Source organism: Oenanthe melanoleuca, chromosome 2, assembly GCF_029582105.1.
Source record: "Oenanthe melanoleuca isolate GR-GAL-2019-014 chromosome 2, OMel1.0, whole genome shotgun sequence".
Taxonomy (NCBI): Eukaryota; Metazoa; Chordata; class Aves; order Passeriformes; family Muscicapidae; genus Oenanthe; species Oenanthe melanoleuca.
This window is the reverse complement of record NC_079335.1, coordinates 143338743-143360746: the sequence shown is the minus strand read 5'-3', so window position 1 is coordinate 143360746 and position 22004 is coordinate 143338743. Positions and strand designations below refer to the sequence as shown.

Sequence of the window (22004 nt, the reverse complement as noted above, 5' to 3'; positions counted from 1 at the left end):
ATTTTAATCTGGTTCTCCAAACCTTGATCAAGATTTTGGTTTTCTCACTGAGTTCTTGCCTTAGGAGCTCTCTTTGGTGTAATCCTCACATCAGGGCTCATGTGAAGTAAGTTTTCCTCCCATCCTGCAGCCATCACATGTCCCTGTCAGGTATGCTTGATCCCACACACCTGTCCTGGAGCTGTTGCAGTGGGTTAAGAAAAGGACATGGTACAGCACAGGAACCCAGACAGAAGGGCAGATGGGCAGGACATGGGGACATCCTCAGGCCCAGGCTGGATGGAGCCCTGAGCAAACTGACAAAGTTCAGGGGGGTTGGATGAGCTCTAAGCTCCCTTCCAGCACAAGCTGTACTGTGATTCTGATCTGCCTTGAGGAACAATTTTGTCCAAACCTTATTTACAATATCTGAGAGAGGTATTGAGAGCAGAAACAATTCAAGGAATAGGTAAGAAAATGCTAAGAAACTAAAAATTAGCTTATTTTTCAGTATGAGTACAGCATGTTTAGTAGCACCACCTGCAATATTTCCTAAATCAACAAAATATGACAGCAATCAAAAATGAAAACCAAAACTGTTCAGGCCAGCTTTTATAAGGTAGCAGAAACATAACTGATAGACCTGCTTAGGGATTATGAGTCAATTTTTACAATTGGTCTAACACATTCCTAAATCTGAGCTTAACACCAAAAGACTTGCCAAATCTTTATGTAGAGAAAACACTTCAGCATAGCAATTAAATCAATTGACTCAAAAAAACCACAACCAAGCCAACCAAAACAACCTAGACCAGTGTCTGAGCTCTCCTCCTCTCTGCTCTAAGCAGCTTGCTTATGAAAGATATTTCCCACAGGAATTAAGTTTTGTTGTGCTCTCAGCTTGATAGAGCTGCCTCTCCTCCTTGAAATACATGATTGATTCTTTACACGGCTGTTAAGTGCCTTCACTTTCCTTGGACTGATGCCTGTGGGAGGAAGGGAGTATTTTGCAGTGGAGAGATGATTGCCTGTTTGATTCTAGTGGCTTACAGACAATAGCACTGAGGATTCATCTGTTTCTTCTGTTCTGGGCAGCCAGGAGAGGCTTTTTTTTTTTTTTTAGCAATTCACTCTCTTGAGGTGTTTCAGCTGGGGGCTCTGCATTGGGCTGGTCTCCAGGCCACTGATGTGGCCACCACTGGTTCTCCAGGACCTCCAGCACCCCCAGCCCTGACCCCTGTGCCCAGAGCCCCCTCCCTCCTCCTGCCTGTGCTGGGGACAGAGCCCCAGCTCTCCCAGCTCCTATCAGCCCTTCCTCCCAGGGCTGTGGCTTTGAGAGCCCAGGCTTTGGAACTGGGCTCCCAGCAGCTGCTGTGCCACCAGCCTGCTCCTGCAGTGATGCCAGCAGCCAGCCAGCACAGCATGGAAGCACAGAGCACAGCAAAGTCAGCCCATGGTTCTCTCTCTGTGTATCTGATGGCAGCAGCCTGGCTGGGATAAGTGTTCACAGAAACCTGCAGCTGAGCTCCTGCTGCTCCTAGCATCCCTCTGTGGCAGGGAGGGACACTCCCAGCTGGGCTGCCCTCCTGCCCTGCCTTCAAGGGACTTTAACCTGAGGTTCCCCAGCCTGAGGTTTTTCCCTGCCTGGCACCAGAAGTGTCAGCTCAGAGATGTGGGCATGGTGTGTACATGATGTGTCAAACTGCCCTGTGTGGGAACTCCACAGAAAAACCATCCTTTTATGCAGCCATTCCTAAGTTTTATGATTGCTTATCTCCTGAAATTTTTAATATCTCTCCTATACAACCTTAAAATCTAAAATGATAAGTAATTTCTGAGCAGTAGTAGTTTTCACTGAAATCCTGAAATAATGATTTTTATATCCTTTACAATCTTGTGATTTAGGCACTAGCTGCTAAAGGAATTGACTCAATGTCACTCAGCTCATTGGAAATGTCACCTAAAAGTGGGAAAGAAAGAAGAAATAAGAGAAAGAAAAAGAAATCTTTGGGGACAGACGAGTACGGGGAAGACCAAAGGAATCCCAAGTGTGACTATGATGATGGTCAAAGGAGGATGGTAAGCCATGGTCTGAAACATCACTTGTTCCACACTGGGCTTTCCTGGACAGGCCAGGCTCTGAACAAAGCAATTAAAACTGAAACTTTCAGAAGAAACAGATATTTAATATCATAACAGATATTAACAGAGCAGATACAGCATACAGTCTGTGCTAGAACAGTGGAAGGAAGTCTATTACCACTTTATTATTTAAATGAATTTAAAATGCCCATTAAACATTTTTACAAACCTGTTTTTTTCAATTTTTTTCTTTTATCTTTTTTTTATTTTTTTGCTTCAAGATTACCCTCAATCTGGTTTATTTTCTCTCATTCATCTGATTATAACTATCCTATCCCTACTAGAGATTAAAAAAAACTTAATGGAAACCTACAAAGCTTAAAAATAAAAAAGAGGAGGAGGCAAGGGGGAAACTTGTCTCTGAGGGCTTTTAAAAAATTATACAAAAACATTATTAACATTTTTATATTCTTTTGCTAGTTGCCTCCAAGTCAAAACTTTGTGGCATTTGTTTCTACTTCCTATTGCAGGGAAGAAAAAGAGTGACAGTGTTATTTAATAAGGTTTTATGTAAATGTTCCTGACATGCATGAATATGAATCTGCCCATGCTGTATGTATCAAGGGATCATAAATAGCTGCAGATAATTTGTCTTTGTTTAACTGAGGGCAAAGTTTAAATCAGTTTGTTTTGTTGTTTTGAATAGCCATGTAATGGGCTAAGTCCTTTTCTATTTTGTTGTCAGTGAATTTAGGGATACTTGGCAGCCATAAAAAGCTCATAGAAAACATGTAAGTGGTGTAAGTAAATGTGACCAATTAATGACTCCCCAGCTCACAAAATTTACCCAGAGCTGGATTTCTGTAGATGACATGCATTTTTTAATCCAATAGTTTCTGTTGTTGTCTCATTGGTCGAGAGGGTTGTGTAACAAATTGCACCTTTTCTAAACCCAGAATTGCTCTTTAGATTCATTCTGGGTGGGTTTCAGGACACCACGTGGATTGGAGCTGTGCATTTCCAGTTTATTTCTCAGATTAATATTCCTTGTTTTCACTTTTTGCCCCTGGATGTCATATGCATGAGAAGCATGGGAGACACATTTCAAAGCTTAGAGTAAATCTTCTGTGCAAGGCTGTGTCTGGCATGGTTGGAGGGAATAAGGCTGAGTCATCATTCAGATGCTATCTTAGCAGCTGGAAGTGTGTTGCCATCAGAAATCAGTCTCAGTGACTGTGCCATGGAAACCCAGGCATGGATTTTTGACCAGCTGAAATTTGGTAGCAATCCAAAAGGGTTGTTTTTAGTTAGAAAGAGCCTGGGTTTTGTACTCCTCCACGTACCAGTGTCACTAAATAGCATCATTACATAACTCAGTGGTTACAGCACAGAATGAAATCAGGCTTCATTTGGTTTGTCTGGTTTGTGGGTGCTGTGGCAATCTGACCTCTCTTCAGAGATACTTGGCTCATGGGAAAGTTCTGAAGAAGCTGGAAATTCTGTGCAGGCATAAATTCAAAGATATGTTCTGCATAAATGCTCTTACTCCAATAATTTCCTCTTTAGAGAGAAGAGAAAGGGATAGACTTGAAATCCTTACAGGTTTTCCGAAGATCCTTTTTGCTCTGCCGGATTTTAGGTGTGTTTAGTCCTTGGCTACCTCTTGCTGATGCTCTGGCAGAGTTGCAGTCTCACTAACTGACGTCAGAGTGCATCGTCAAGGCTGATATTTGAGTGAGGGAGACTGCTGTGTACTGAGGTTACCTAGCCCTTAAGCAGCCATGTGCATTGAGATAATCATTTTACAAACTAATAAACCATATCCCTCCTCTTGCTCTTGGTTTGTTTTTGTTTTTTTTCCTTTTTCTTTTATCACCTTCTTCCGTCGTATTCTGCTTCTTCTTCTTCTTCTCACTTCTTCTCATTTTCCCTGCAGTTCATTTCCTGCCCTATTTCTTTATCTATTCTTCTCCCACTGCACTGTTCCTTCCCTGGCTGTTATGAAGATGTGTGATAATGCAGTAGGTTGGAGCTGGATCCCCTTCCCTGCTCCTCTCTTCCACTCCTTGTGCCTTCCCAGGTCCTCTGGCACTTGTCCCACGGGGGGGAGTAGAAACAAAGGAAGTATGAGCTGAATGCACCTTGACCCTTCCTATTTCAGTACATCTTTAATTGCCAAGTGCTAGACAAACACCTGAAGGCTAGGAATGACTGTCCAACCTCCCAACTTTTGTGGAGCCTGCATACCTGTAATTAAGTCTCTCTCTCTCTGAAGCGCTTGGTTTGAAATGGACCTTACTGCTCTCCCCCAGAACTTCCTCGCTCCTGAAAACGTGTTGCAAAATGTTGTTTCTCTTTCCCCTTTCTCCTTTCTGGGGGTTTCCAGACTCTCCTTGGCATTAGTTATGGTCCCAGTGCAAACTTGGTGAAGCGCAGAACCAGCCACGGAAGCGTTTTCAGTTTCCGACTCCGTGGCAGAGACACTTGCTCCGAGACAGATTTTGCCGATGATGAGATCAGCATCGCTGGGGAAAGCGAAAGCCACCGGGGCTCTCTCTTAATTCCAAGACCTGGGAGGCGTCCGAGCGTGCAGAGCCAAGTGAGCCATAGTTCTCACCCTCCTGCTCCCAGCTGCACCCAGACGGGCAAAAGGAACAGCTCAGTGGATTGCAATGGTGTGGTTTCCCTGATAGGAGGAGGCACCGGGGCACTCAACCCAGACCCTACTTCTCCTGCAGGGTTACTGCTCCCCCCAGTTATTATGGAAAAGCCTGGGACAGGCGACCTGGTGAGTACTTTATAACTTTTGTATGTGATTCTCGCTCTCGTTTCCTTCTAAATGTTGTTGGAGATTGCTGTAATGTATTTACACCAAACGGAGCCTGCAGTGAGAAGCCCAGGCCCACCTTTCCAGGCAGGGTGGGAAGACAGTGAGTTAATTCACAGAGAAATGTGTGCCTACTGCCTCATCAGGGAGGGTCATGCCTTCTGGTGAGACTTTCTCTTCAGAGCTGTCAGGAGGCAAATGCCTAAACCTTGAGTTTGACACAGACTTTCTTTTCTTGAAGGGACTTTTTAAACTTGATTTCTTTTGACTTTTGAATACCTGACACTGTCTGGTGGATAGAAAATGATGGGTTTTAAATGATTCAATGAGACTTGCCATCTTGAGACTGTGTTTTCCCTGGCTGTTTGGTCTCTGGTTGCATCTGACCTCTGGTCTTCTCTTGGGCTACTTGAGGAGGGCTGTTCCTTCAGCCCAAAGGTAGTTCCCAGAAAGGTTTAGCATCCAGTTCAAATAACACACTGGAAATATGAGCAGATGATTAACAGATTTCAGCCCTTTTGCAGATTTCCAGCATCTTTGTTGCAGAGCAACACCATGAGATGGTGTTTTTGGAAACAGCTGCCACACAGGACAGGTTGCTAGTTTGAGATAGAGGGAATTTATCTCTTTGTAATGTAAATAATCTACATTGAAGCTCATCAACAGTCTTTAAAATATTGGAGGTCACTACTAGAGTCAGTGTGGGGAGGATTTACTCCATTTTAGGGACAAAAATGGATCAGAATAATCTCTCTCATTGGAAGTGCCTCTTTCTGTTCACTTTGACCACAAGTCTTAAGTTACATGAGATAAAGCCCACACAGAGTAACAAGGGTGCCAAAACCAGGTTACATTGGTAGGGGGAAAAAAAGCAAATGTGATTATAACATGTATTAACCAAGGAATCTCCTAAAGAGAAAGGTGAGTGAGATGGATTCCAGCTGTGGTGTCAGATTATCAGTAAATTGAGAAGCTTTTTTTCTCCAGAGCCAAGCAGTTTAATTCCTCTCAGCGTTTGGGCTGAATTTTTTCCTGACCTATCTGGGCATTCCCTGTAGTTCTGCAAATAGACTTTCACACCACCCATGAGAGAAGGGGCCGTGCTACATGTGGGAAACTGGATGGTGTGAGAATTATCTGTTTTGTTGACAGTTTTGAGACTGTTGCTGCTTTTTCAGATGTTCACCTCTTCCTTCATTTAGGACTTTGTTTTACTCTCTGTGGGCAAGGATGACCAGTCCTGAGACAATTCTGTAAACAACCGAGCAACAGAAACGCTGTTTACAGATAGGGAAGTTTTACTGGATTAAGCTTTGTGAAAGAAAAAAAAAAAAAAAAAAGAAAAAAGAAAAAAGAAAAAAGGTGTGTATTAAAGGAGCTGGGGAAGAAAATTTGTCCATTTGTTTAAAAAAAAAATTCTGAATCAAAGTCAAAAGACCTCAGCGGATGAGTAGAGGATGTCCCCTTTTTCTCTGTAAGAAAAGCAGCTCTGCAGGCTGCTGAGGCTGTCCCAGCTGTCAGAAAAAGCTTAGCAAAGCACAAGAGCACTCAACCTTTCATAGAAAATATTGGTATTTTACAGGATTGGGTCCTGAGGTGACAGGGAGGCTCTGAGCTCTGCTGGCATTTATTTTCATTTGTTGGCTTCCTGCCTTTTGAAAAAAATGGACTTTGAAAATGGAATGGGTGGGTGAGCTCTGGTGTCCCCTGGCCATCTAGGAAATAACACCCAGGCACTCTAGGAGCAGATGCTCATCCAGTGATGCAATGTGAAGGATGATGTGTCTTCTGCAAAACAGGTTTGGTATCTAATCTATCCAGAAAATGTGAGCTGCAGTTAAAAGCTGATTGGCAAGGGGCCCATTGCTGTGCAGATGTATTCACTGCAGGAGTCTGAGCACTGGGCACAAACGTGCAGCCTCAGCTGTGGCTCAGGCAGGAGGAAATAGCAAACCTGACCCTCAGTGTGCTTGGAGATAAATCAGCATGTTTCTTGGCTTTGCATTTGATAATTTTCACCTTTTTCATGTTAAAATTTGTAGGTGAATTTGTTCTTTGTTAGCAACTCTCGTTTCTTTTTACAATCTTCTGATATGTTTGGGGAAGGGAGAAGATATTGCAGTTACCTCATTAACTTCACTAACCCTGCTGCTGTGATTTATTTTGAACATTTATTTATTTTTGAGCCCATGGTGGAAAAGGACCCACTTGGGCTCTCTGTTGTATCTTTCATGACCAAGAAATGAAGGGCCAGTCCCTGAAAATGCATTGCTGTAACATGGCTTAAGCCCTGACTTGCACTTTCCTGAGGTGTAACTGTGGCATTGTGGCAAATGGAACATCTGGGTAGATGGAGCTGAAAAAAAACCACAATTTACAGCATTATATTTTTGAAGATGCACTTTTTTGGGTCACTCTGTGATGAACATAACACAGACCCATCTGACTGCTACTAATGGAGGACATCACTGAATTCTGATTTGGGGAAAGCTTGGAGGAGAAATTATGATTTAAAAGACAGAGCAAACATCAAACGAGGTCTGACCATCTCTGGTTTTGCATTTTCAACCTGTAGCCCTTCAGTCACAAACAGTGACTTAGCCCACAGTTGTCACAAATTTTTCCCAAGTGGGTCTTCCTCAGGTTTCTCCAGGAAAGCACAAACAGCCACTTTTGAGCATTTTAGCCTGATCAGCTTTAGCAATATTCACTGAGGCAAAGTGGTTGGGTTGGGACCACAGTGAACACTTCCATGGCTTTGTGTCATTGCCACTGCTACCCCCTGTCCCAGCCAAGGGCCATTTGCCCGTGGGAATGGCTGCAGGTGGCAGCTGAGCTGACATGAAAACATCTGTGCAGCTCAGCTGCCCTCTCCCAGGAGAGAAGAGGCTGCAGCAGGTTATCCACTATTCAGGCTGGTGACTCAGAGGAGTGACATCCTGGTGCTTGGCTGCAGAAAAGCATGTAAGATAAAAAAGCCAGTTTCAAATGCTCTTCAGATGGCCTTGGCTGCTTGGCACGAATGGATGAGTGGGTTTCCATGAGAAACCAAGTGTGTTTGCACTGTTCATCTCCTCTCCCTAATTCCTAAATCCAGCTGAGGAAAAAGGGAGGATTTTAGGTTATCTCATGGCTGGTGCCCATCAGTCTCATCAGCTGGGGCAGCCTTGGTGGCCATCAGGTTTGCTGACCATGGTCAGCATGGTCCATACTGACCAGCACCTTCAAGTGGTGCAGCTGCTGATTTAACAAACTTACCCCAGTGTAAATAAGACATAAGCAGGACCTGGTGACTATGCTAGAAGTCCCAATTGTTTTTGTCTTGACCTGAAACTGAGAGTTTTGAAAAATTATACATTTTTACGCTCCTGCTGATTGCTGGGTGAGATTTTGGCTTTTGCCTTATTTAGAGAAAGTCTATATACAGTGTAAATAACTTCAGGGCACTCTACAACCTGAAAGTCCTGCACCTACCTGCAGTATTTATTTGCTGCTTTGTTTTGTTCTGTTGTGTCTTGGTGTTTCTTAGTTAAGACTAACACCTCTCTTCACAAGGCATTGATATGCTTGAGCAGAAGTTGATTTAGTTAATGAGGTCTTAATTGGAGCTTAATTAATCCATGGATTCTGATGAGGCTGAGTGAGATTCCACCTGTGGCTGTAAAGAACTTCTAGGGGGTTAAGGAACACACAAAACACCATCACTTCTTGCCTCCTAAATCCAGCTGGAGCCTTTCCTGTAACAGTGCAGGGAAATCATAAGATTTTTAATTTAACCAGACGTTACAGATGTTCCAGAGGTTGGAAGTGGAAGAGCAATGGGTGCAGGACTGAAAGGATGGAGGTTCCCAAGCGGGCACAGGGTGTGAGCTGCTGATCCCACTGCTTTGCTCTCCCTGGGGCAGCTCCTCACCAGAGCCTCCCATCAGTCCAGGAGCAGGGTGGGGCAGCCTGGGACACGGTTTTGGGATGGGTAAGGGGGACACCCTCTTGCACACATAACCTCTCCTCAATTTCCTCTTGGTCACACTTGTGCTTACTCCTCTATGAAACTGGAAATGCTGAGCATTGAGGGAAAACACCAGGAGAGTGAGCCCTTAACATGGCCAAGCTGTTTATCAAGGGACTGAAATAAAGATTTAGAACTTTATCTTTAGATGATATTATTTTTGTGATATTATTTTAAAAAGCCAAACAATAAAAAAAGACCTTGCTTTTTGTTTCAGCTAAGCATAAAAAGCTTTTGCTGACCACGTTGGTTTGAGATTTTCATGTTCCTAAAATCACCCTGAGGTAAAATTTCTCTCTTTCGCTTCTTGCTTTGCCACAGGACTGGTGAAAAGGGAAAGTGTTAGCAGTTTCCATGTTCAGAAATAAAGGTCAACAGAATAAGTCATCCAGAAATTCACCCATAAGTTATGTGGATGAAAACTACCCAGCCCTCTGATGCTGTCACTGAGTTGTCATGACAGCTGTGCTCATTTCAAACTTTGCTTTTGTACATCCTAAGTGTAAATCACTCAGATTTGGTACAAATATTTCAAACTGCTTTAGTTTGAAGGTACATCTCTTTAAATAGTCAAGCATCCCCAAAATTAGATGGTTTCTTTTTAATGCTGTGCTCTAATATGGCCCCCTCCAATTTCATTAAATATTTGTGCTTGTACCTTACTGGGTCCATTGCTCATGGTGTGGCCTGCCCACCTTTTTTCTGCTTGAAAAATTTTGATGTGTACAAGGAAAATTAAACCTGTCCTGGCTCCCCAAAATGGTCTTTAAAAATGCTGCTGTGTTTAAACCCATCGTCACATAATGGTTTTGACTTAGTTCAAAACTGTAGGCAGTGAGAAGAAAATGTCTGTTATGCATCCTCATTTGCATGTAAACTACTGAATAGCATATTTGTCTTTACAGAATTTAGGTAATCCAAAGGGGGAACATTTCCAGTCAGTCAGGGGGCAGCACAAATAATCTTGTCCTGCTGGAGGTGCTTGTGTTTATTGTGTTTAACTCCATTGTGATTTCTCACCTGGATCTAGGGATACTCCTTGCATGACTGTGAGGACTGCTGCTTTTTTTATACTTAATTTCTATAGAAATAGAAGTACAATGAGCAACTGTGCCTGTGTGTGCTCTCTCAGAGATGATAATAGCCTTTATGCTACCTGCTTGTCCAGTTCCTGGAACTGTTTCTGTCTCACAGTGCAAAAGCTGCCAGCTCCTTGTGTGACTATCAGCAATCTCTATTCTAAAATAAATAATAATAATATAAACCCAAACCCACACATATCTATTCTGTACATAGGGCAAAAGCTTATTCCTTATGCAGCTTTTATAATTTTAAGCAATTCACCTGGATGGAAACTTTCTTTCCTGGAAAAAATTCTTCCTAGTAAGTGACAAAGTGACTACATGATGGATTTATTGCTCTGCTGGCAAATCTTTGCCCAGTGGCATTGCCTGCCACACGCTGTGCCCTGGCTCTAGGGGTGGATCTCTGCTGTGTGCTGGTGCCAGGGGGCTGGCAGGCAACAGGGGCTTGGTTTAGTTCAATAAAATTAAAAAAAAATAGGAAGAATGAATTTCTCAATGTTTTTCCTTTGGCTTTCTACCTCTTTGCACTAATGGGTAAAAGATGACTTTCAGATAAAGGACTCTTGGGAAGGAGGTTGTCTGATGACATAGTGCTGGTACATCCTATGCCTTAGGTCAGATAGGATGGGAAGATATTAGATCTTAAAAAGAGTGAAATAGTCCAGAGAGATTTGAAATTTGAGATTTTCCTATGGTTCATTCTCAGAGGCGAGCTTGTTGTTTGGGTTTTGTTTGGTTTTTTTTTTTTTCCTCTTTTTCTTTGCTTTCCTTTTTATTTTCTATTTTTTTTTAATTTATTCTACTTTAAAATTTGTCTCCCTCCTGCTTTTCTTCACCCTGTCTAGCTATTCCTTTTTGGTGCCATGTATTTGTTATGTATTGCAAACTGCTGTGAATGATTATGCAATTTTGTAGATGCTTTTCTCATTAATAAAACATTTGTTGTTTCATTGGTTTTTATTGGATGTTTTTGAGGTGAAGGAAATCAAGCAAACTAATGCATCTGAAACACCATTCCTGGTATTCCCTGGCTTCTAAGCCAAGGAGAGAGTGTTTTCTTGTTGTGCACAAGTATGACTCTCTTTGAAGTCTTTGAAGACTTTCTGATGATAACTTTGTCAGAAACTCAATGGACAATGAACCTATTCAGTTGAATATTTGATTTTTTTTTTTAAGGACATTTTAGGGGGAAAAAAAGAGGCCGTTTTGAAGCATTACTGCTTTTCTGGCCCAGATAATGTTTTAAGTGCTTGCTTTCAAAGTCCTCACTCTTCTCTGATCTTGCAGTGCTTGGCATTTTTGACTGCAGTACTTGAAGTGACCTGGGACCAGCATCCTGCCCATAATTTTCATTGTCAGCCAAACAATGTTTTCAGTGGTCAAACATCTTTGCCCTTTGCTGGGGATATCCCCAGCCCTGAAGAGGTCACAGAAAAGGCAGCTCATAGAGCTTCAGCACCCTTTTTTCCCTTGCTTTTCTCATGGAATTGCCTTTCCTGAAGAGCAATTTTGGTAGAGGAATGGTGAAGATGAGGGGCCTGGGTCCCTGGGCACAAGCAGCAGAGCTGTGGAGCTGCTGCTTTTGGCACATCTCAGTTGACATCCCCAGCTGAGGAGCTGATCAGGGTGGTCAGGGCCACTTCAGACCCCAGTGATGAGAAGATCCAGAAGACTGAATCTAACTCTTGTAGCTCATTTGTCTATGGAGAAACTAAAGCAGCTGCTCTGATACCTGCATAAACCAGAGGTTCTCATCTTTGCAGGGATTTCTCATTTCCCATTTCCTTGAGCTACAACACCAGAGCCATCAGGAACCACCTATCTACACCTGCCTTGTTCACAGCCTGGGTGCTTGAGGACAGGGCAGGGGCTCTTGAACATTTAGTTTGGGAAACTGAGGGTCTCAACCATGAGGTCTGTGACAGAGAATTATGTTGAACCTGGTTTTCCCAGATTCTTGCATCTCAACCACTTTTTTTCCACCTGTGTGGGATCTGGAGGAGTAAACCAAGCGGGATTTGTTCTCTACATGAAGTGGGAGCTTGTAATAATAAAAGCCTTAACATCTTGCTCCTGTGAGCTGACAATATGAAGTGTTTAATGCACTGTGTGTCTTCAGCTACACTGTATTTCTGTCTGACTTCAGAAACCCAAGCCTACAAAAAGCATAAAACTAATTTAAAATGAGACATTAAACAAAGACAGTTTGGGATTTCTGTTTTTCTGGTATTTGATTTCTTTGGAATTTTTTTTATGCTTTTGTCTGAGAAACATGAGAACAAGACTTAGGTTATTTCTTTTTTCCTGAGAAAAAGAAGCTAAGTCTCTCCCTTAATTATGGAGCTTCACAATCCATAACACCAAAGATCACCACAATGACAATATGTTCCTGAGATTTGGCAGTGTTTCAGAACAAGGAAAAACATGTGTTGGGGAGTCAGTTTGCTTGGTATGATATCAGAGATCTGTAATGGAGCTGTTACCCACGCCCTTTTCCTTTTCTAGCTGTATAATTAAATAGTTAACACATTTCAGAAATAATGGATTAATTAATGTAATTAAGCAGGCCTTCTTTCACAAGCAAAGAGCATGGGAAAGCAGCACTGCTATTCCTCTGGCATTGTAAGCATTCCTTTATTTTCACCCACAATTTACATGAAGGTGAAGGCCAGAAACAAATTTTCCAAAATTGCTCAAAGTGCCATTTTCAAAAGCTGTGCCCCACCAGCATGTCTTTAACTCAGAAGTCAGTGAGCTTTAGACTCATCAGATGACAAAATTTATGCTTAGGCAGTTTTGAAATTTCTGCCCAGTGTCTGCCTTGGTTTTACTGTGCTGATCCAGTGTGTTCCTTTAAACAGACCTCCCCCTCGGACGAGGCAAGCAAGAAACAGCTTTTAATGCCCCACCGACCCTCTGTGGACCACTCAGAGGAGCCCTTCCAGAGGCAGAGGGCAGTGAGTGCTGTCAGCATCATCACCAGTGCCCTGGAAGGTAAGAGATGTCCTCAGTTCCCCAGCTCAAAGCCACAGTCACGTTAAAAGGAATAAAGTGACACAAAATGCCCTGATATTGTTTTGGAAGAAGGCACTAAGGATGGTAATTGGAACCCCTAAAACAGAGACAGCACAATCCTTTTCTTACCCATGGACTTGTAAAACTCCAGAAAGAATGCCATATAATGAGAGCTGGAGCTCTAGGATTCAAGATTTTGTGCTGTTGTGGTGCTAGATTTACACAGGGTTCAGTAGAGTGCAGGGTAGCAGAGCAGCAGCCTGGTTTGGGGGACTGTACATGCACTGGTATCTCATCCCCTGGGGCTGATGGAAAGCCTGGCACCTGCAGTCACCAGCTACATGCAGAACATCCAGATTGTGGGGGAGGAAGGTCTCCATGTCTCTCACAAGAGGGACACTGCAGTGTGGTGTTGGAGTCCCACCATGAAATTCAAGGATGCTCAAAGGACCACTTTAACCATGCAAATATTCCTCAACAAATTTTTTCACTGCACTTCTCACGGGGTGCAGGAGGATTTTCCTCCTCTGAGTTGCCATTGGTAGGAACTCTGCATGCTCCTCTTGCAAATTTATCAACAGAAAGACAACTCAGAAGAGGACCCCCTCATTCCCAATCTTTTGACTTGCAGCATGAAAGGGCTTCTACACTTTCTCGTGTCTCCTACACTGCAAACAGAGATGGGAGAGGAGGTAGCACCTAAGAACACAGAAAAATGTCAGTCAAGAACGCAGTAGCAAGGGAAACTGTGGATTCTCCTCCTAACTGTGTGTGACTGATGGATGGGGACTTGCCTAGGAGAGGCCTCACAGACAGGAACTGGACATCACCCAGTGTGAAACCACAAAGTCCTTCCTCTTCCTCAGTTTTTTACCCTCCCCATGGTTATATTCAGCAGTATTGTGGCCAGAAGATATATCTGTGTTTGAATAAATAAAGAGCTGTGCTCTTAATAGGGAAATAATCACTTTGGTGTATTCCAGTGTTTAATGTACTCTGCAAAGGTTTTATTTGTTTTCTGTGGGGTTTTCAGCAATTAGCTTTGTGACTGATTTGCTTTCTTGTAATGTGTTAAGAATGCCTAGAAGGCCTGGATTTCTGGACTTCTTGTTTATTTAATGGTATTTTTCTATTCCTTTATACCACAGAACTAGAGACCATCCAGGCTAGGATAACTCAGAGGACATGGCACTCAGGGATGTGCTTTGGTGATGGACTTGGCAGTCAAGGGATAACAGCTGCAATCAGTGATCTTAGCAATCTTCTCTAACCTAAATGATTCTATGATTCTGCATAGAAGAAATCCTTATCCAAGGTTTCCTAACTCCCAGACTTTGATTAGTCACTGAAATTGAATACTTGTTAACAAGGAATGTCAGATCAGAATAAAAAACATCACAGGATTTAACCATATTCTTGGCTGTAAGATTTGTGCCAAACTTTGAACCAGCTGGACCAGAAATCCCTTCCCCTTTACTTATTTGGTTTCTGCTCTTGGCTTTTGAGTAGTCAACAACTGTCTGCTTTTTCCAGACTTTACAAAGCCTTGCAGACAAGAAAGGATCTATTTCTTTTTAAATTTAAAGATAAGAGGAAAAACATCTCCAACACAATGATGGTTGTATTTTTCTGATCATTTTTAATGGAAGCAGAAAAAACAGAGGCTAATTTTACTTTTTTCTTTTGCAGATATTAAAACAAAAATAAAAATTAGATATCTTATGTTTTCCAAAGATCATATTTACTGGGAAAGGATGTGGATTCATAGATTCTTGTTTTATTTAAACTGTTTTAGGGCCACATCATTGCCAAAAGAGGACAGTCACACCCTCCTCCTTCCCTTGCTGTGTTCCTGCATTTTGTAGGGTTGGTTTTCAGCTGGATCAACAAGCAGAACCATCTGGCCCAGAAGGTCCAGGATCACAAAAGCTGGTGAAAGGACAGAGAAATAACATGTGGCTGAGGCTAAAAAGGGTGAAACAAGCCTTTTAACAGCAGCTTGGACTTAAAGGGGCTTTTGTTGTGAAGAATAAGGATATAGATCTATGTGTTCTAGATTTACCTGGAAAATTACATCCTTAAGGAATTGACCGCTCTAAATCCTTTATTGCTTTCAGAGGCAAGTTTCAAAAAAAAAAAAAAAAAAAAAAAAAAAGTAGGATTTTGCATTGAAATCTATGGTTCTCAAAGAATTTTAGGGTTTACCTGTAAACCCTCTCTTTGGAGGCTGGAAAGAGTAATTTCTTGGGAACAATTTGATTTCCCAAAGATCTCAGAGCAGATGTGTGTGCAAAACCTGTTCAGGTAGGACACCATATGGTATTTTGAAAATTTGGTGGAAGACACCTAATAGCACAGTTCTGTTGTCCTTTGGAAAAAAGTGGATAAAGAATCAGAGAATCTGAGGAAGAATTCTCCAAGTTCAGCAATTCCAGCCTTTGCCTGAGTACCCCCATGCCCAAACCATCCTGCAAAGTGCCACATCCACTCAGTTTTTGAACACTTCCAGGGATAGTGACTCCATCTGTGCTTAATCACTCTTTCAATGAAGAGATTTTTTTCCCAATATCCAATCTGAAGCTCCCCTGGCACAGCCTGGGGCCATTTCCCCTTGTCCCAAATGTTTCCTGCCTTGGGAGAGGAGGCTGTTTATGAACTGATTGAAATAACAGCCTTGGCTGAAGTTTTCCTGTTATCAGTGCAGCTTCTAATTATATAGACTCAAACTAAAATAAAACATTCCATGCCCATAAAGGAATCAGAAAAGGAAGGCATTAAGCAATTCTGCTGATCATTGTCATTTAGCCATTAACTGTCTTTTTTTGCTTTTTTTTTTTTTTTCACCATTTAACACAAATTATACTTTTGAAGCTATTCCAATTCTTTTGTGCACAGGTAAAATGAGCATGTAAAAGTGGTATTACAGAAAATACTTTAAGAGCCTTTAAAAAGCACATTGGAGTTTTAGTAACATTTTGAGACTGGCTTATGTGCTCCCTGATTTTGTCTGTGGGCATTTCAGAAAAATCAGATATTTAATGTATTTTTGGATTGCACATCAAGGACAGAAACTCTGTTGACAACCAGTGATACTCTGGTTCTCAAGTACTTAAATCAGCTTTAAATATTGGATTTAAGCTCTTTCATCTCTTATCTGCTTGAAAAGATATTACTTAAGATACTTTGGAAATGTGACCAGGGAATGAAAAATATATATTCCAAACTAAGTTCAATGAAGATAGTGTATTCTCATCCATTTGAACTTAGCAAAATGGAAAATAGAGTAAGAATCCAAGCCTATATATATATAACTAGACTTCACATATTTTGTGTGATTCTCACTTTTTGCCTGTAACACTTTTAAAAGGTTTTTACTTTCAGAACAGGTCACTGTCTGCTAAGTGCAGGTCAACTGGCTAAAACCCCACAGTGTGTAATTTGCCAGCCTGTTAGGACAGGAATATTTTTACCTTTGAAAAAAAGTTTGGGGTAATTTGTGGGCCTTCCTCTGTGCTATGAGTAATTTTAAGTGTTCTCTTGTCACATAACTCAGTGTGAATTGACTGTGACTTTGCTGCTTGTGACTTAGAGCTTGAGGAATCACACCAGAAATGTCCTCCCTGCTGGAACCACTTTGCTGTTAAATTCCTCATTTGGGATTGCTGCCCACTTTGGCTTTTGATCAAGAAATTTGTCAAGTTTGTGGTAATGGACCCGTTTACAGACCTGACCATCACCCTCTGCATTGTGCTGAACACTCTCTTCATGGCCCTGGAGCATTACAAGATGACCAAGGAGTTTGACCACATGCTGTACATAGGCAATTTGGTAAGTCAGTGTGAACTCAAACTGCCACCTGAGGGGTGAAATTCCTGCTTTGAAAAGTTCTGGCTGTGGCTTGGGAGCGTCCCACTTTGATACACTGCCAGCATTGCTTTGCCTCTGTCAGGCAAGTCCACACAGCCACCTCCTTCTGAAAAGAACTGAATGAAGAACAAGTGTCTGTTTTTGTCAAGCTAACTTATTCTAATGCTATTATCATCCATTAAAGCCACGGTTTTGGGCTGTTCCTGATAGATATCTTATCTGTTTAAGTCAATGAGATAAGAGAAAGGTTAATGAGCTTTATGTGGGACTTCTGGTAAAGCACCCATAAGGCAGCAATTCTTGGTGACTAACTGTGACTTTTGCATTAAAAGAAAAAACTACAGAAAAAAACAAGATCATGGAGGGAAATGGAGTTGTCTTTGATCATGGGTTGGTATCTATGCTGGAAGGTGCCTGCAGTGCATCTTCCATGTGCTGGGTCCTATGAAAAGCCCAGGGCAGAGGGGACATGGAGCAAACACAGCCAATGCATTGAGGGGAACCTTAATGTGCAAGCAAGCAGAGACCACACTTGCCCCAAGAAAAGCAGAGGGACACTCCACAGCCAAGCTGCAGGGACAGCAAAAATTTTTCCAAGGGCATTGTGATGCAATTTATGACCCAGGGGGCTGCTAAAATTCTGCAGTTACCACAAAATGGAATAATTTTCTTTAATCATCTTTCTCTGAGTTATGTTTAAAAGTTGCCTTGTGTTGCTGCTTTAAAACTTAATGTTTAGAATCCTTTTAATTGTAGAAGAGTCTGAATTAGAAAAGGCACAGAAATGGCATGGTGGGCTTGCCTCTAAGATGTAGTGGTAGCAGCAGGGATATCCTGTGGGAATATTAGTGATCTGGAGAATCTGGAAGGTGGTTGCTGATAAGTTTGCATTTGAGGAGCTCACAGCAGAGATTTAAAAAGCCCTTTATTTCTGTAAAAACAAAGGCTGAAGTATCTCAAAACTGGATTCATGTCACCTAACTTTAGTTATTTACAGAACTGGAGTTTGTCTGTGCCAGTTGTCTTTGTTTTTGAAGTCAATAGAAAGTAATGGACAGTCTCAAGGCCCATTAATGTGGTGTTGTAGAGACATTTATTTTTGGATGAGGTGGACAGTGGCCTGCAGGGCTGTGACTGTAGTAGCCATGGAGCACAGTGGGAGCACACAGAGACACTGCAGATGTGACACCTGCCATGCTGGCAGGTTTGGGTGGGTAGTACCAATATCCCGACATTTTATATCAGTCCTAGAATATGGGATATAACACATAGAGATTCTTTTCTTTACTCTGGTCCTTGTTATTTCTAGCTCTGGGCTTCTGTGGGCAGGTTGAGGTTATTCCCCCAGGCTGTGAGACCTGTCTCCACCTTTTCAGCTGATGTGTCTTGGCAGATCTCCCTCTGTTGTTGTGCTAAGCAGAAATCTGTTTGGGTCTCTCTTGCTCCAAACCCATGCTCTTGTTCTCTGCAGAACTGCAGAAAGCAGTAGATAAGGACAGCTTGGAAATCACCTTACAGGACTGGATCCAGCTCCACTTTGCAGCCAGCATTCCCTCTTGTTGCTCAATAATTTGTGGCCTTCTAAGATGACTTGAAAAAATTCCTTTGCATCCATCAAAGCAGGTGGCAAAGCTGCCACTTCCCCCTCTGGCACTTGGGGCAGTCAAGGTGTCTGCTCCTCACTCTGCTTTTGGCAGATCAGCTTCCACTTTGCAGACCACAGGCAGTGAAACTTTAGCCCTTGGCACCCCTCCTGCCAGCACAGCTCCTGCAGACCTGCCAGGGCTGAGCAGGGCTGTGCCAGGTGCCATCAGGAAATTAGACAATCAGTAGAGACAGGGATTTTGCAGACAGAGAAATTTTGCAGACAGACCTTTTATTTATTTTTAATTTTTTTTTTTTTTTTTTTTTTTTTTTTTTTTTGTTGTAGAGAGAGAAATTTTAAAAAGCAAATTTTGCAAACATTTTGCCAAAAAAAAAAAAGAAGAAGGAAAAAAATCTCACTGTGAGTCTCTTACCAGTGCCTAGAGCTATTTCTCTTCTTTGTGCTGAAGTGTAAAGTAAGCAAGCTGATGTAGCAGGCTGATGGCTTGGGGCTCCCCTTCTCCTGAGATCCCAGCCTGGCTCTGTGAGAGCTCAGACAAACCCAGCTCACCCTCACCAGCTTTACTAAACCCCCACATAACTGCATTAATTGTGAGCAGAGCAGGTCAGAGAAAGGTAACTCCATTTTGTGGAAGATTTTGCAAAGTCATTTGCAATAAAAATTGACATTTTTTGCAATTCCCTGTGAAAGGAAGGGAGTCCCAGCTCCAGGGCAGGCTGCCAGGTGACTGCATCCCCTGAGCTCAGACTGCAGCCCCCCTCTGCCCCCACGCTGGCTGTGTTCCTGCTACATCCAACCCTCTTTGAGTGATTATGCTAGCATTAAACAGGGGAAATATTAAAGAGAGCAGGTCTTTGGCTTTTTTCTTTTTTTTTTTTTTTTTTTTTTTTTTTTTAACTCGGAGCAAATGTTTCTGAGAGAAATGAAAGAATGAAAATGGAATATAGATTTTCTTTCTCTGGATCTGCCAGTCACTGGGGCTCTCCAGCTGTGATTGTCCATCTACTTCATTCAGCATCTGCTACTTTCAGCCCCTTCAGCTCACCCCTTACAGGAATGAACATTTTTCAAATGTGAGCAGGAGGCAGCCCATGCACAGAGTTCATCTGCCCACGCAGTGCCACCACTTAAAAAAAGAGTGGGGAGAGCAAGACTCCCTCAATTTCTGTTTTCCTTTAGAAGCTGAGGTATCATTATGCAAACATCAATGCCTAAATAGCTGAAAACAGGTAAAAGGGGTTTTTTTTTAAGACAAAGTGCTCCACATATTTAGCACCAGTGGGATGTTAAGCTGCTTGTTTTCTTTCCATCCTTTATTACATGAACCACCCAGCCCCTCGTGCAGGTGCAGGGGAGCAGGTGCTGTGTGGAGTTTGTGGCTGGTACACACAGACACACACACACCACTCCTGATGCCTCCAGGAGGGCTCAGACATTCTGCTGTCTTGCTGTGACATTTCCTTCTCAGAAGGCTATTGATTAAAATGATTCAGGCAAAGAAAGTGATCCTCCTGAGTCATTTTCTCAGCAAGAGGGTTGCATAATGTGTGCAGCGTGGTCTCATGGTTTTTTAAGGCAGTCCCCTGGATACAATTTCACAGACATCCAGTTTTGTCATGTTCTCTGTCCCAGGAAAAATTCGAGCATTATGATGGGAATCTTTGGTATCTCTAACCCCTGTGACTCAGAAGTTCTTTGCTAATTAGAAATATGAGACAGGTTGTTTGTTATGTTCTTGGTGTGAGGTGGTGATGGAAAGTTGCTCTGTCCCAAGGTATTGCTGCAATCCAAGAGATCATTTTCCTGAGGGGAAACAGAAGGTACTTTCCATAAGGAATTGTGTAAAATGGCCACTTGGAGTAATTAATTCCTGAAGCATTACAGAGCAAAGCCAAGCACTCCTCAAATTCAGGCTATGATAATTTATTTTTATTCTTTTATATCATAATTGTATGATTTTGCTCTTTCCCTTTTACATCTTAGTAGGAGTCTCATCTCTGTTGCTCAGAGTTGATCAGTTTTGCTGGGCTCATGTTGCAAATATTCAACTTCTTGGAAGGAAAACATTTCTCCTTGACTGTATATTAGTGATACATGACCTCTAGATTTCCCCCTCTATTTTGACCAACAAATTGCATTAATGTTGATTGTTTCACAGAAAACCATGTATTTTAATTGTACAGATATTACCCATTCCTGCAAATGTATCTATTTCTATTTCAGAAATTCCAGAATTTTCCAGAAACACAAAGCTCTGGGCAGTTTGTACTAGGATGTGAAATGAAAATAAAGTAGTACATTACAAACTTGGTGCCCACATTTTGTCATTTGCAGTTGATTGCAGCATTGCACTATGCATTTAAAAGGTTACTTAAGCAGGGAATACAAAAAGACAAAATCTGATTCCCTGGGATACTTTACAAGAATCTATTAAAAGTGAATTTGCTGTCAGCAGCCTTCCCTTCCCTGCTCCCTCTGCCTCATAGGTAATATTTATATGTTGTTTTAAAGAAAAATGTTCCAATTAGAAGCTCCACCATATGACATTTGAACTGGGTCATAAATAACCAATGTGTTCCCAAGATGCAATGAGAAGAAAATTGCTGTGACTATTTGTAAAAATAAAAATAAAAAAAAACCAACAAAGCAAGACTCAAATTAGAGTTTCTAATCGTCTTTGCTGCCAGCAATAACCTCAGAATATCTGGAGGCGTGCATTGCCCTTCATTGATAATAAGAAGAAAATAAAAAGGGATGATACACCAGATAGACTGCAACACAAATAGCCCTTAACACTCACTCTCCATTCACTTACCTTTCTCCACTGAAATTGATAGATTTAACCTTTATAAAAGGCACCTTTGCACTTTTTTTTCCTTTTTTTACCTCTGTGATTATTCAGATGATGGAAGGAGATGGAAATGTATTTCCAATCCAGTTCCTGAAGTCAGATATCTTTATAAGTTTACAGCAGTATCAGATATTATTGTGAAAAGACTAGACAGAATTGTAATAATGGTAAAGAGTCAGCCACAAAAAAAAAAAACAAAAAAAAAAAACCAAAAAAAACCCCAAGTATTTGTTTGTAGCATGTGTCTGGCTTTCTGCTGGGTTCATCTGTGTGAGTGGAAACTCCACAAGCAAGGAGTTGTGCTTGAAAGGTTAGTTTGACTTCATATTTTCTTTCTGCAGGTCTTCACTGGGATTTTTACAGCAGAAATGATCTTCAAAGTAATTGCCCTTGACCCCTACTACTATTTCCAACAGGGCTGGAATATTTTTGACAGCATAATTGTTATTCTAAGCCTGATGGAACTGGGTTTGTCCAGCATGGGAAACCTGTCTGTTTTACGCTCCTTTCGACTGGTAATGGTCTTATTCTGATCTTAACCTTTTTTTTTTTTTTATTACATATAAACTCTGATATGAATGCAACATATTTTCTTAAAAATGCATCTGCCTATAATTGCTGCAAACTGGTGAACAGTATGTGACACTAATTACTGTGGGATAAATGGAATTGTTCCAGATTTA

At 41.8% G+C, this 22004-nt stretch overlaps 1 protein-coding gene across 2 annotated transcripts in view; it reads left to right on the top strand.

Annotated features, from left to right (window-relative positions):
- SCN5A (sodium voltage-gated channel alpha subunit 5) overlaps positions 1 to 22004 on the top strand; it is a 166901-nt gene that overhangs the window by 53688 nt on the left and 91209 nt on the right. For both annotated transcript variants that reach the window (XM_056485320.1, XM_056485319.1), the window contains exons 10-14: positions 1885 to 2058; positions 4448 to 4849; positions 12844 to 12976; positions 16587 to 16825; positions 21663 to 21836. In XM_056485320.1, coding sequence (XP_056341295.1) covers positions 1885 to 2058; positions 4448 to 4849; positions 12844 to 12976; positions 16587 to 16825; positions 21663 to 21836 — 1122 coding nt within the window. The remainder of the gene's footprint in view (positions 1 to 1884; positions 2059 to 4447; positions 4850 to 12843; positions 12977 to 16586; positions 16826 to 21662; positions 21837 to 22004) is intronic.